At 45.0% G+C, this 15,936-nt stretch overlaps 1 protein-coding gene across 1 annotated transcript; it reads left to right on the top strand.

The window, feature by feature from the left end:
- Window positions 1–2,364: 2,364 nt before the first annotated feature.
- rab40b (RAB40B, member RAS oncogene family) lies at window positions 2,365–15,358 on the top strand. Its single transcript, XM_085467168.1, has 6 exons — window positions 2,365–2,751; window positions 11,165–11,225; window positions 12,861–12,921; window positions 13,603–13,680; window positions 13,940–14,162; window positions 14,697–15,358. The coding sequence occupies exons 1-6, from the start codon at window positions 2,610–2,612 to the stop codon at window positions 14,987–14,989; spliced, it is 858 nt and encodes a 285-aa protein (XP_085323294.1). The 5' UTR covers window positions 2,365–2,609; the 3' UTR covers window positions 14,990–15,358.
- Window positions 15,359–15,936: the final 578 nt, after the last annotated feature.

Below are 15,936 nucleotides of genomic sequence, written 5' to 3'. Positions count from 1 at the left end.
GGAAAAGGCTATGAATAAGATAGGAAATAAATATGAAAAATTAAAAAGGGTAAATTTAACTAGGAAGGAATAAAATATAAATTAAGGTTAAAAATGAAATAACTGTACAACACAAATTAGAATGAAGGGTAAATTTAACTGGAAAGAATAAGATAAAGATAAATATATAAATTAAAGTTGAAAATAAAATAACTGTACAACAAAATACACAATATAGAACTATATATCACGTGTTCCCATCAACAGCTGTTAACGTGACAAACCTAAAATACTGTATGCGTGAAATTTACTGTATATGAATATCAAAGTGATGCAACAAACGGCAGTTTGGTGTGACACTGACACCTGCTGGATGTCATCACTAAAGCTGAATCCTGAGTTGAACACTGTGTGCTGCTTCCTGTTTGTTGGATACCGAAACTTTATTTAAAAATCATAAAGGAGAAAAGATAAATTCGAAGCTTTAAAGTCTGACCTCAAACAGTCCTGACAGGTTGAAAGGATGTTTTCATATTTACATTTGTCACTAATTTAGAATAGAATAGAATAGAATAGAATAGAATAGAATAGAATAGAATAGAATAGCCTTTATTGTCATTGTACAGAGTACAACGAAATTGGAGTGCCGCTCCCTTGGTGCAAGTTTCAATAATAAATATAAATATAAAAGGACAAAAAAACAATCGTAAGTACTCAAACAATAGTATGTACAATATATACAGGATAGCAGCATTAATATAATGACAGTATGAATAGCAGCATAATATAATGACAGTGACGGTATGGAATAGGTTCAATTGTTTTTGTGCTTATTTACTACGGTGATAGCTCTGGGAAAGAAGCTATCCCTGAATCTGTTTGTCCTGGTTTTATGTGACCTGTACCGTCGGCCTGACGGTAATAGTTCAAACAGTTGGTTGCTGGGGTGAGAGTGGTCCTTGATGATATTGCCAGCTCTGCTGAGGTACCGAGAGTTTGCAGTGACCTCCAGGCTGGGCAGAGAGCAGCCAGTGATCTTCTGGGCTGTGTTGATGACCCTCTGCAGTACTTTCCTGTCCGCAGCTGAGCACCCTGCATACCATGTTGTTATGCCGTACGTTAGGATGCTCTCTATGGTGGCTCTGTAAAATGTCACCAGCAGCCTCTCCTCCAGGTTGTTCCTCCTGAGCACTCTCAGAAAGTGGAGACGCTGCTGGGCCTTTTTAACCACCGCCGTGGTATTTGCAGTCCAGGAGAGGTCGTCAGATATCTGCACGCCCAGAAACCTCATGGAGCGTACCCTCTCCACACAGTTCCCGTGGATGTAGAGTGAGGCCGGGTCTGCTCTGCCCTTCCTGAAGTCCAAGATAAGTTCTTTAGTTTTCGTGGTGTTCAGTTGGAGGTTGTTAACTGAACACCACTCAGTCAGTCTGTTGACCTCATCTCTGTAGTCCGACTCATCCCCCCTTGAGATGAGTCCAACCACTGTGGTGTCATCCGCGAACTTTATGATGGTGTTTGAGAGATGGGTAGGGGAGCAGTCGGATGTGTAGAGCGTAAACAGGAGGGGACTCAAAACACATCCTTGTGGAGACCCGGTGCTGAGTGTGATGGTGCTGGACCGGTGGGGGCCGAGTCTGACAGACTGTGGTCTATTTGTCAGGAAGTTAGGAATTTATATCTGCTGTTGCTGTTATTGTGCCTCGGCCTCTGGGAAACCAGAGCACAACACAAAAAAAGATAACTCCCCCACTCCCTACTCCCGGGAAGGACCAACCCTGCCACAGAGTTTGTGGTTTTACAGCAACCAAATATGTCATTCATCTTTGTCAGGGTGGGCACGGCCAAAACAGCCAAAAACATGTTGTTGAGGTGACTGCTGTTGTGAGTTGGTGCTGTATAAATAACATTGTCACGCTTTCAGTCAGTGATTGGTTACTCGAGTGTGAGCTGATGGAGGAAAACTTCTTCCTTCGACTGCATTAAGACATTTCCAACAGTCACTGCTTCACAAAACTCAGAGAGACGCAGATGGACATCATGAAATATCTCCTGCAAATGTAACCTCAGTCTGCTCCGAGTGCTGCACTTGTTGATCTGAACATCAGCCTCATGAAACCCGGACTGCTGTCTGTCCGAAGGCTCATCTCTAGACTGCTCCTGTGTAAAGCATCTCTTCCGCCCAGCCGCTGTCATGCTTTTATTTTCTCAATCCAAACAGGAAATTGTTGCCTTTTCTATTTCTGTTCAGCTTGACGTCACTTAGTGAGCCAAACGCACAGCTTGTCCCGCTCGCTGATGGACGTCTCCAACGTCCAATCCTGACTCAAGGTTGCCCTAGCAACTCGAACGATTACCCAATCGAACCGAGATAAACACCCTCCCTCACCTCCTCAGCTGGAGCAGGGAGGGGGGAGGCCAGAGATCCATGAGTTGCTCCTCAGTCCGGGAGCAGACCTGGACCTGAACCTGCAGAGGATTTTTACTGTCGTGCGTAAAAGCGCGCCGATGGCACAGCTGGACGCGCTCCGAGCAGCTCCTGAACACGCTCCAGTCTGAGTGCGGGGGGAAGAGGTGTAAGCCTGCTCTCATCTCAGGATGGGACACCACAGCCGTCACCCGCCGCGAGCATGAGCCACAGAAGCAGCCCGGCGCGCGCCTACGACTTTCTGCTCAAGTTCCTGCTGGTGGGCGACAGCGACGTGGGGAAGGGCGAGATCCTGGCCAGCCTGCAGGACGGAGCCACCGAGTCCCCGTACGGCTACAACATGGGTGAGTGGGGGGAGTAGGGTCAGCTGTCCGGTGATCTCTGTGGAGGCTGCTGACACCGAGTCCTCCATCAGGAGTCTGACTTCATGTTCACTCAAACTTTAAGCGCCTCCATCAGAGCTCCAGTCCACAGCAGCCTCTCTGACATCAAAGCTTTATGAAAAGAAAAGAATTATGTTATTATTAGTTATTATTAGTCCTTATGAAAAGATTTTATTCTGAGTTGAAAAATGAAAGTTAGTGATTAAAGTTTACAAGAAAAAGCTGTTTTTGTGAAATAAGTTCACAAGTTTATTCTTAAAAATAAATAAACGTATTCACGTTTACTTTAATAAACAGCTGAGTGTATTTTATTATTGAAAGCATTTTAACTGGTTCACAAGTTTTACTCTTTCAAAATAAGAGCCATAGTTGTTAAGATATGCATTGTTCTCTGGTGAGCAGACACCATCCAACTAACTGATGGTTTGGATCCACTGCGTATAAAAACTGGACATAATCACTGTGATGTCACTCAACAGTGGTGATTGGCTGGTTTTAGAGCCTGCCCCCTGTGGACGTCAGAGGAACTGCAGTGAAGTGTTGCTTTGTTCTGGGAAGCATTAGAAGCTCCACACACCGTTTTAGTTTGTAATATTGAAGCCGTGTGTGTGTGTGTGTGTGTGTGTGTGTGTACGTCTGTGTGTGTGTGTACGTCTGTGTGTGTGTGTGTGTGTGTGTGTGTCTGTGTGTGTGTGTGTGTGTGTGTACGTCTGTGTGTGTGTGTGTGTGTGTGTGTGTGTGTGTCTGTGTGTGTCTGTGTGCGTGTGTGTGTGTGTGTGTGTCTGTGTGTGTGTGTGTGTGTGTGTGTGTCTGTGTGTGTGTGTGTGTGTGTGTGTGTGTGTGTCTGTGTGTCTGTGTGTGTGTACGTCTGTGTGTGTGTACGTCTGTGTGTGTGTGTGTGTGTGTGTGTGTGTCTGTGTGTGTCTGTGTGTGTGTGTGTGTGTGTGTACGTCTGTGTGTGTGTGTGTGTGTGTGTGTGTCTGTGTGCGTGTGTGTGTGTGTGTGTGTGTGTGTGTGTACGTCTGTGTGTGTCTGTGTGTGGCGCTGGCAGGCAGCTGCTCATGACTCATGCTCGGCCTGCAGGAGGGTGACAGGAGTTGAAGCTCTCCAAGTTCACGCGCTGACACACGATGTAACACACTGTGCTCACGAGTCACATGACCACATGCTCAACCTGCTGTCATAAAAACTGATTTCATATTTAAATATGTAACATCCTGCACACGGCTGTCATCTCTCTGCAGAAAAGTCCAAACTGAGCTTTTAGGACAGTTTCATAGATGATCTGAGCTCCACCGTGGTCAGACGTGACGTGCAGCAGCAGCAGGTGATGTTACTCACCTGTTTACAGCAGACGTGTTTTCATGTTTTATACTTGGACAGAAAACGATTTACCAGCAGAGAACAGTCTGCTGGCTCAGGAGATGAGTCCTCACACGCCAAAAAATCTCCCCTGCACATAAAAAGGTCTGCTGACATCACCAGCCACAGCCTGCAGTGAGGAGGTCAAAGGTCACAGATGACAGGCCAGTGCCATGCTTTGTGGATGCAGAAAAACACCCACATGGTCTCTGAATCATCCTGGAGGAAGGAAGGCTGTACTCTCATGTCTAATTCAGAAGTGAAAGAAGTAAATTCAAAAAATAGAAAATGTATAAAAATCTGTAGTAAGTTTTATCCAATTATCCTGTTTTTAAAATATTCCACACAGCTACGCCATCAGTAATATTTGTGTCTCCTAACAGTGAAATGACATCTATCTGCTGTCCCAGTGACAATAATCAGCTCAGCCTATGTTCATTAATCACTATGAGACCAAAGCTCAGATCTAAACACTCAGTTTACACCAGTTTTTTATGGTGTTGGCTTTGTATGATGTCATAGGGAGGTTATATCCTTATATGGTCAATCTCAGGCACAGAAGCCCCGCCCACTTGCTATTTAAACCTTCTGTTGTGAGGGGCAGCCAGCTGTCTCCGTATGAGATGAAGGATTATTCTGAACTATTCTGAAGCAAAGAATTACAATATGGAGCAAAATCATTACTCAAAAAAGTAATCCATTACACATTACTCATTACTTTGCTTAAAAGTGATGTGCTGCGTTACTTAATTACGCTGAAGAAAGGTTTTTTTCCATTGCTTTCTCATTACTCCGTAAATTGTCCTGAAACACAGTCCTCATGAGGACACAGGTACGCTCTTTCTTTTATTGTTCAGGGATGAACAAAAAGCAAAGATGGAAACCAGCACAAAGACACTTTGGAGTGGTCACCACGGTGATTCTGAACTGGTAGGAACAGGCTGCAGGCTGACTGCTCATCAGTTTGTTACCCGTTGATGTTCAGGCTCTGGCTGCTGGGCCGGGGTCTGCATACACCCAGCTTTACCATCAGTCTGGGTTCTTGGCTAGCTAAGTGTTAGCATGCTACCTGTGCAGATGTTAGCACTATAATGCAGCTGCCTCTGTACTGGGCGCAGTTTGCACCATACCGTTGGGCCCTTGTCCTTTCATGCAGTAAACTGGTTTTGAACACACATCCTGGGTTCTGAGAAACTGTGGAAACTGTAGGATAAAGTGTTCATTGATACAGTAACAGGAAAACTAGAGGTCTGTGGTTTTCTGGAGGAACTACGTTGGACATGTTGATCTGAATGTTTGATGAACCTCAGCTGTGACACTGCTGATGAACAGAAATCAGTTTTTGTTTAGTAATTTTTTGTCTTTGGTCTCTCAGACGTGACGACCGTTGGGTGGATTAATCAGTAGCAGCGACATCAGCAGAGGCCTCGAGTCGTGCCGTTTCTGGGTTTTCCTTGGTGTGAGGACGGTTTCAGGCTGATGGAAAACCGCAGGCTTCTGCTGTTTCTGGGTCATCTCCTCTAACGGGAGGCATGACGGCACACAGACATAGCTGTGGTGAAACTGTGGGACGATTTCTGGCTCTCAGGTCCAGGAGGGGGCTTTGCTCTCCTGCCGAGTCCAGAGAAGAGCTGGCTGCAGTGCAAAGCTGAGCCAGACCACATGGGGAAGCCTTGATTAGCATTGACGCGAGCTCGGAAAAATGCACACAAACAGCTTGCTAGTTTATTCTCTGTGCTTTTATGAGCCGTTGATAATTACTCCCAAATGAGACACGCGAAGACGGGCCAAGCGCTTGTTTACGGTCTGAACGCCACGATCGGCTCTTTTATAACATCCTTCTGAGTGTTGTGTAACTCCACAAAAACACTCCACTCTCCCATCTACTCCAAATGTGCACTGTGAGAGTGTTTGTGTGGTTGTGGTGGTGCTGCTGCGAGCTGCTCGGTGGGGGTATAATGATGCTGCTGGTGCTGCCAGGAGAGGCTGACTCATTCCTCCAGTGTGAACCGGCTCTTACAGATAGGCCGACCTTCACTATGCATGAAGAATACTGTTAGAGGTGATGTGTTTGTTTGGGTTTGAACTGATTGTGAGGACTTCTTTACAGATGGCACACAAAGATGTAAGTGGTCATATTTCTGTTTGAAACAAAACGCAGCAGCACGGCAGAACCTCTGACATCATTAACCATCTGTGAGTCCAAATCTCCCCTCAGTTCCCAAACAGAGTTACTAACAGTCTGATAAAATGATCCGTGTGGCTGCTCGCCCAGGTGTTACAAGAAAACTTAAAGAGGGGTAATCTGTACCATAATACTGCCTGTTTTATTATTCAGACTCAATTATAACACAGAGCTAACACAAGAAGGGCCAACATCAGGCTGTGAAGTAGGGCTGGATATCGTCACTAATTTCTAGAATCGATTCGATTCCAATTCACAAAGTCCCGAATCGATTCGATTCGATTCGATTTAAATCTGGGAAATTTTGCCTCAGACAGTCAGCAATATTATAATTCAGATCAGTACATTTACATATTTTTGTATCTATAAAAAGGAAGCTGACACTTTTGAGACTTTATCAAAGGTGTGAGCATCACAGCGAGGCCTTTGTGTCAAAGTAACTGAGGATAAAACAGAAAAACATGAAGTTGATTTTCCTGTTCTGGATTTTATAAAAATATTCTGCAGTACATCAAAAACAAAAGAAAACCATTAATCAACATATGAACGTAACGTTACAGAGGTTTTATTAGAGACACGGCGTTTTGCATTTTGTATAATTTTAAAAAGTTTACATTTGTTCAGTATTGAACGGCAGAAATTAGGTTTTCTTTTCGGAAGTAAGTAAAAGGAAAAAAACAGCGGCTGACAGGCTGTAAACAACAGTAGACTTGTGTGTAACAAGCAAGCGAATAATGAAGAAAACAGAGAGAGAGAGAGAGAGAGAGAGAGAGAGCTGTGCATGAAGTGTGATTTTATCCTGGTGGAAGCAAAGCAGCAAAAGTCAGAGTGAATTCATGTTTGTGTGAAGCGTAGTTTGGATCTTCTTTTGCTGCTGGTTCGGTCAATATTGTTTGGAGAGAGATAAAACCTGCAGCTTTAGAATCAGCACAAGAAGGGCGTGAACACAAAGCTCGACCCGCCGACACATCAGAATCAGCGAGCTGTCGCTTTCAGCCCCGACCGTGTCCGTGCCGTCGGTGAGAAAGTCACATCTCACTGATTCTGATGCGTCGGCGCTTTGTGTTCACGTCTTTGTGCAGAAGCCGTGTTCCTGCTCTCATTTACTGTTTTAGCTGTTTGGTGATTGTTGAAATTTTGTGAGGTTTAACCTGAGATTCTGGCGTTTCAGGCAAAATAAATTTATATTAAAAAATCGATTCAGGATTTTAATGAATCGATATCACGTTATCCAAGCCAGGATCGATTTTAATCGATGAATCGATCATCAAAACCCACCCCTACTGTGAAGCTAACACAATGCTAATGTGGCTAAGTTATCAATTCTTAGTTAATGGGACACAAAGCTATCAGATAGCGTGCTAATGTGACATTAGCTTAGACAAGGTAAACCTTAAATAGGCTAACAGCAGTAAATGAAGCTAGAGCAACATAAAAAGATGATTTTCTCGACTAACGTCAGCTAACGTATCGTAGTGTTAGCGTGGCTAATATCTGAGAGCAGGACATGAAGCTAATGTAAGATAAGAAGCTGCTTATTATTTTTGTGCACTACAAGGCTGTTTTAACTGTAGTGTGGCTAAGCTACAAACAACCGCTAATCAGAGTTTTGCAGTTTTATATTTTTAAATTTAATTTTATTTCTAATCCAGTTTATTTGTTATTGTTGGAAACTGTTTACTGTTAGTTTGCTTTGTTTGATTTCAATGTTTGTTTTATTCTTCTTATTTATTTGTTTATACAATAAAAACACAGAACTTTGTGAAATCAGTTGACTCACACTCTTGTAGACAAGTCTCAGTAACGCCTCCTGTACTTAGGAGTTATTGTGTCACACTGAAAGAACAAAGATGAATCAATTTGTGCAGATTTGAATAAAGGAATCTTGTTTCGTGCACTCGGGCCTGCTGGTGTTTAAACTGAATCATGGAGCTCTTATTGTCACCCTGCAGCAGCTACGTTTCCCAGCGCTCTGCTGTTTAGACATCTGTCAGCAGACCTTTCTGTTTTAGCCTGTTATGTAACTCCACTTTCCCTTCATGCATCATGCACACCAGAGTGTGTGTGTGCAATAACTTGGACACAGCGTGTGTCGGTGGGGCTTACGTTTCCCAGAATAACTCCTACGTTATATCACGTCTTGTTCTCTCAGGATATTCTCCCGCAGATATTTTCATATACGTGTTCGATACGAGGAGCTGGCTTTCACTGTTTGTTCTTTGCTAATAGCACATTATTAATTTATAGTCAGTTATCAGGGAGCCCTCTTTCTGTTCGTTGAGCAGTTGAATTCTTAGAATTATTAACTCATCTTTGGACATTTCTGTGCAGGGATTGGCTGGGATTCAACCTGCATGGACACAGGAATCAGTATTCATAATTTAGTATTGTCTGTTTTTGCTTTTATGCTTTTACTAGTCAAAACTAGTAAATGAATAAAAAAATGACTTAAGATTCAAATCTTAACAAGTACACGTGAAATGTAAAGCTCATTTTGTTTTAGTCAGAGCAGTTTCGTTTCAGTGCTGGTAGACGCCGTGCAATCAGCCTCTGCTGAAGCTGCTCCAAGAGCTCGCTCCACATCTTTGTGCGTGTAGCTGTCACTACGAGGAAGCAGTTGTGGTCTACATGTGGGTGTAGGTGAAGCTGCTGCCCCACAAAAGAGGCAAAAATGGTCAAAGTTAATCCTGTTGTCAGTGTTGGGTCAGAGAGATGGAGTCATATCACACCAGTCGTTTGTGTCATTAATAGTTAAGCACATATACTGTAAACTGTGTCAAAGTGACACTGGAACCATCTTAGGTCATTGATGGAGGACCACAGAAGGCCGTCCCACTAGCATCAGCACTCTATCATAGTAGTACTGGGCTTAGGGCAGCATCATCCCCCGGAATCTCCTATTTCCTGCCATAGCTGGACTGGCCATCAGGCATACAGGCATTTGCCTGTGGGCCATGGTGATTTTTGATTTTGATTTTTGTAACGGTATAAACAATGAGAGGTGGTGGATTGGCCAGATGCTGGCAGATGTGTAAAAACAACTCAGTTGTTTGCTGGTGGCTGTGGCGGAGCTTCCACAGAGGCCAGCAGGTGGATGAGGGGAAGGGGAGGCAGGAGGAGCAGAGACCCGAGGCGGTGAACTGAACTCCAGGTAAGAAGTTATGAGCTGCAGTCTATCTGGGTCAGATATGAACCAAGTTTAGTTTATTTTCGTTGTGCTGACTTTTTACAGTCAGTTACAATAACTCGTACTGCTACTAGCTAGCATGACGGAGTTTCTATACAGCTGGGTGGTGCTATGATGTTACTGATAGTGAACTTTATTTTATTCATAAGGTTAGTTAGTAACTGCCAACCGTGCCTCTTCTTCTCTCATTCTCCCCCCTCTCTCTCCTGTTGCTACTTCAATCATGAAACTGATCAGTGATCAGCTGATCGGCTCTCTTGTTTGTTTATCGTCCACTTTGCGCCAGAAAGAAGAAACCAGCGGATGTCGCGCTAAACAACAGCAGCACGTTTAAGCTTGATCAGCTGTTGTTAGAATTTATTTAATATTAATTTCTAGTATCAGCTGAATTGAAGGGAAGTTATGAACTGTTTCTGAGAGACAAATAACACCAGGATCCTTTTCTAAGTATCTGACAGCTGGTAACTGTGCAGGGGCGGGTCTAGCAAAGCTTTGCCACGGGGGCAGGTAGGGCATTAACAGGGAGAGGGGGGCACAAAGACATACTTTCTTATTCTCATTTAAAATGTTTCGCTTTTAATAAATAATTATCTGAATCTTACAACCAAAGTTTTTAGTATGATGTAAAATGTATAGGAATCATGCATATACCAACAAGACTGTACATCACTGTCACAACAGTGTTTTCATTCAAAGGCTTTATGGTTTTTCCTATAATACCTGGTGGGCCGGTCCGATTTTTTTGTCCCAGTCCAGCCCTGCTTCCTGCACCCAGCAGCTTTCCCGTGACATACGTGACGGTGAGCGTGTGCCGCGTGTGTCGACGCGTCAAAGTGCGCTGTGGTTATTTTCAGGAAGCTAATAATAATTACAGTTACAGAAGAGACGAGCTGCTTTCTGCTTTTGTCCCCTGTGAGAGTCGCCTGATATTAGCGGCTAACCAGTAACAAGCTGGAGAGAAACCACACACCTGCACAGGACGCTCTGAATACCCAGCATCACACCTGGATTTGGGCAGCTGCAGGGCTCTGGTGAAAGTGTTCATGAATATATGAGGGTTTCACGAATAACCCTTTAATTAAATGTAGTTACTAACTAAAGCTGAGCAAGTCCTTATTCAGAGCAAACTGTTTTTACAGCCTAAACTGAACAACGTGGTTTAGCAACATAAAGCCATGGACGTGAACTCCTCATGAACCGCTGTATCTGCTCAGACCTGCTGCAGTGCTTTGCATGATTGACGATTCCTTCTAATACTGTGCCTTTGTTTGTTCTGATTGGCTGGCCCTCACAAATTCATTCATCACAGTCAAAGTCATTCTTTTCTGATTTGATGTTATTTGTGATCAGTAGAGGTTTTTGATACAGGCAACACAGGCGGTTGCCCGGGGCGGCATCACGGGCATCTGCGGAAAAAAAAAAAAAATTGCTCGTACTCATGCTGCTGCGACGTCATGCCAGCGCATATTGGGGATGGCATAGGCACTGATCGGTTTTCTGATGCCCATTTGCTGGGCCCAGGGCGCCAAACAGGCTCGGACCGCCACTGTTTGTGATGCATGTTTGAGATGTTTGGCACGTTGGATCTAAAACTGCTGCTCGTTGGTTTGATCTGAATCTTTCCTTCTGCTGTTTTTCAGGAATCGACTACAAGACGACCACCATCCTCCTGGACGGGAGAAGAGTGAAGCTGCAGCTCTGGTACGAACACGCCGTCGTTCACACGGCTGCCTACATCTCATGTTATCAGTCTGTGTGGAAAGAAAGCAGAGGACAACCAAAATATACAGGAGGCATGTGAGGCCCGTTTACCCAATAAAAAGCTTTTTCAGGTACTGAGCTTCATCCAGCTTCAGCCTGACGGGTGTTAAAGGCTCGCTTCACTCAGTGAAAATATTCCTTCAGTTTTAGTTTGACGTTTCAGTTTTATGTCCAAAGAAACTGAGAGGAATGCAGCTGACAGCACAGCCTGAGCGGTGTGTGGTGGATAAAAGTGGAAAGAAAATAACTTATGATGATTAAAAGCCTTAATGTGACACTGACAGCAGGTCTGATTCAAAACCTCCTTTGATGCTGCAGCTGACAGGATGTCAGAGGGCGAACACCGTAAAAGCGTAACCACACAAGATGCGTGTGACCCGCCCTGCTGGACACGTCACACAAACTAACCTGGAAGTGACCAGGACTTTTATTTTGAAGGACCAGTCCAGGATGATGATGCCATCATAAGAGCATCTGCAGCACTGATGCTTTTACTTTGGCATAAAAGATGTCATTGGATGAAATCAGCGGAGCTGTACTCGAGTAAATCTACTCAGTTTGTTTCTGTGATGACGGTTTGCTGCTCTGCACAAACTCGCTCGTGTTTGTAGAAACGTGTTTCAGCCGAGGCGCCGTCACATGTTCAGTCTGCCGCTTTGATGTTTAAGAGGACGCGACGCTGTGTGTGTGTGTGTGATGATCCTGTCTGGATCTGCCGCTCTGACTTTGATAACTGGCGGCCATCTTTTCCCCGCCCGCGTGCTCATGAGCCAAGCAAACCCCTGCTGTGGTGCTCAGACACACTCGCGTTTCTTACTGTGGACAGGAACAACAAACCCGCAGAGCGCGCTACGCTTGCAGGAGGAGGCGGAGACAAGCATCTGTGCACATGTTCATCACCACAGTCAGGACGCTGCTGTGCAAAAGTCTTGAGCCACCTTTCATGTCTTAAATCTTGTAGGAAAATGTGAAGCAGGTGCACAATTAAAACAGCCTCAGCTGAAATCAGCAGTAAATACGACTGTGTGCTTAAAAAAGCAGGTTTTTAACAGGAGTTTGAGACACTGGGCAGCTTCGAGTCTCTGAATCCAGTCAAACACAACAACAGAAAGAAACCACGACTCTACCTGAACTGAAGGAAGCACTGACCTTTCACAATAAGAGTGAGGGGAGAACCCAGCCCACCATGTCTGTGCACACTTCCTCCAGAGCCTCGGGAACACTTCAATCCTAATCTGTCCACGACTTCATGACAGAACCCTTAAAACCAGGACGCACACTGTCACCGGTCTGAGAGGGTCGAGACCAAAGTCCACACCACTGGCTCTGTGCTCGGCTTCCTGTGTTTGGACCTTTTTCACGTTCAGGCAGCTGAAGTCGGCCCCGTGAGACGGCTCTCCAAAGTAAAGCTGGGAGTTTGTTTTTTCTTTCCCATTAAGGCTGGACAACGGGAGAGCTCATCCCAGTCTGACCTTCAGCTTCACAGTCATTAGTTAAGACTCTGAGTAATGTTTGTTTGGAGGCGTGAGCGTCGCCACGGTGACCTTTAACCTCTCCTGGTCTGTGTTGTTTCAGGGACACGTCGGGGCAGGGCCGGTTCTGCACCATATTCCGATCCTATTCCAGAGGAGCACAGGTGAGCACCGAGTGCACTGCTGCAGACAAACACAGGGGGGCGCTCACTGAACCTGGGGGTGAGTTCTCCATTCTCCTAATGACCTTTGACCTTCACTGAATGTAAACGAACCCCTGGGCTGCTGTAAAGCAGTAACGGTTCTATCATCAGAATGATCAACATGAGTTCATCTTATTTTCCGAACAAATAACATTTTTAGTTTTAAACTGGTTTTTAGTTTCAAACGTGCTCTGAAGCACCGTGTTAGACACGCTTTGGGGGTTTCGAGGCTGAAGATGCTGATGCTGACCAGCTGTGAGTGCTGCTCCCTGATTGGACATGGAGCCATGTGACTCTGGCAGCAGGCGGTGGCAGGAAGTGTGAGAAAACACGTTTCCCTGAATGAAGCTGTTCTGTTGTAGTCGCTCATCAGGGCTATTAGAGGACATGTAACCATGGAAACGGTGTCACTGTTGCCACGGCAAGGCTAAAAGTTGATCTTGAATCTGTAGTTTCAGTCACGGCGAGCAGGTAACGGCCCGCTGGCCCGAGAGCAGGGCGCTCACACCTGTCAGTCAAAGAGGCCACGCCCCCAGCGATGCAGCCTTTAAGCGTTCATTTAAACAGGTGATGTAATGACGGTGAGATTATCTGTAGAGGCTGTAAACACGCTGATGAGAGTGTGAGTTTGTTTGTTTTCAGGGGGTCATCCTGGTGTATGACATCACCAACCGCTGGTCGTTTGACGGCATCGACAGGTGGATCAAAGAGATCGACGAGGTGAGCCATCGATCGTGTGTGTGTGCAGTCAGCTCTCTCTCCATCGCTCTCCTGTTATCTAACAGCTGACCGGTGATGTCACAAACTCTGACTGAGTCAAAACGGCGCCCACGCCTGCTGAGGCAGTGCCTCTTTAGGTTGCTGTACTTCAAACGTTTCCCTTAACTTTAAGCTGCCTCCCCCCACCTGACACACCTGTAACACTGAGTGTGCTTAAAGACCCACATCCCCCTTTCCTTTCTGTTCCCCGTTTACCCAGCATGCCCCAGGAGTTCCTAAGATCCTCGTTGGCAACCGTCTGCACCTGGCCTACAAGCGTCAAGTGACCACGGAGCAGGCGCAGGTGTACGCCGAGAAACTGGGCGTCACCTTTTTCGAGGTCAGCCCGCTATGCAACTTCAATATCACCGAGTCGTTCACGGAGCTCGCCCGAATCGTGCTGATGAGACACGGCATGGAGCGCCTGTGGAGGCCCAGTAAAGGTGTGCCATTAGCTCCGCCCCCTGCAGGTCTGTGATGCAGCTTTAAAATGGGACGTTCAGCTCTGCGCTGCCCTCTGCTGGAGGCTCCGCCTCACTGAGGATAAAATCAGACGTCATTCACAAAAACATCGTTCTGCTTTCACTCTTTCCTGAAAAAACACTTTTTATTCCTGAAATATTCCAACTTTATTTTTATTTGTCACTTTATTAATACAACATTTTCACTTTGTTGCTGAAATATGTTTTTCATAATCTTATTCATTTATTGCTAAATTAATGTTCTTGGAATATTTTACAACTTTATTCCTAAATTTTTATGACTTTAGTCCTAAAATATTAGGAAATGTATCCAAACATATGTTATTGTACAAATACATGATTCCATATTCAATATTTCAATTTGTTTCCTAAAGTTTTATAACTTTATTGATAAAGTGTTTTTTCATGAAATACAATAAATTTATAATGATTCCCTGTTTTGATTGGTTCTTCTCTGTGAGCGCTGTAATCTGATTGGTTCTCTGTGTGTGTCAGTGCTCAGTCTGCAGGACCTCTGCTGTCGCTCCATCGTTTCCTGCACGCCGGTCCACCTGGTCGACAAGTTGCCCCTCCCACTGGCTCTGAAGTCTCACCTGAAGTCCTTCTCTATGGCCAACGGCCTCAACGCTCGCATGATGCACGGACGCTCCTATTCCGTCACCGCCAGCGCCCACTACGGCGCCACCAAGAGGACTGGGGGGGCGCTGCTGAAAAAGCCCAAACTGATCCGGGCGCCGCCCCTCAGCCCGTCGACTCAGAGTTGCAGAAACAGCTGTAAAATCTCCTAACGACAGTTAAGGCACCGCCTGCTCGAACATTTGAAGATGGCGGTTAGAAATGAAGAATTCCTCACCAGGACCTGAACCGAGCTTCAGACTTCCTGTTGGTGACGTTTGCTTTGCCACCTGTGAGCTGCAGGTGTCCAGTCATAGGTGAGGTGACATCACATGGTTGGAAAACGACAGTGTCAGGAAAAATCCTCGGAGCACGTCAGCCCCAAGTCTGAAAGTGTGACGTAAAGCTGCTCGATGCTCAGAAAACGCGCGTTCTCAGCAGCCAATCAGAGCTGCAGACGCTGATTTATTCTTCTGGCTTTCTTCTGGTTTTTGTTACTTTGGTACTTTTTTTACTTTTGAAAGAGACTTTTTTTTTTTTTTTATTTACAGATTTTATAATTAAAAAAAAAAACTTCCAGTCAGATTTGTAAGATTCAGATTTCCTTCTTGAATCGTTCAGATGTGGTTTTTTGCCCGGACTCTTCTTCGTTATGTGATTTGATCTGCAGGTGTGACAGTTTTCCACTCTGGGACTTTATTCTTGGAATTCTTCGGAGCCTCTGGCTGTGTCCCAATTCAGGGTCTGCACGCTTGAAGTACGCATTTTAAGTGCGGTTACGTCACCGCCACGCGACGACGGCTGTCCCAATTCGAAGTGTACTTCAAATGCATACTTCAAATGCGCCGTCGATTTCCCCAAATATAAAGCGTGGTCCGGTGCACGCTTTGTGGTCCCATATATCCCACAATTCATAGCGCGGCGGTGGGTGTGGATAATTTTGCCGCAAAATACGGCAGAAGGGAGCGGCCGAAGAGGGTTTTTTTTTTTCCCAAACTTTATTGAAATTATAAAGCGAACAGTCATTCCAGTTCAGTTTGTACAGTAGACATACAAGGCAAATAAGAGTAACAATATACAGCACAATGAAATAAGAAGGATAAATAAATAAAGGAAAAAA

This window comes from Copadichromis virginalis, linkage group LG8 (genome assembly GCF_057382275.1).
Source record: "Copadichromis virginalis isolate Kocher_CV1m ecotype Utaka linkage group LG8, C_Virginalis_male_GT1.1, whole genome shotgun sequence".
Taxonomy (NCBI): Eukaryota; Metazoa; Chordata; class Actinopteri; order Cichliformes; family Cichlidae; genus Copadichromis; species Copadichromis virginalis.
Note: the sequence above shows the minus strand (reverse complement) of the source record. Positions and strands in the feature narration are given on the sequence as shown.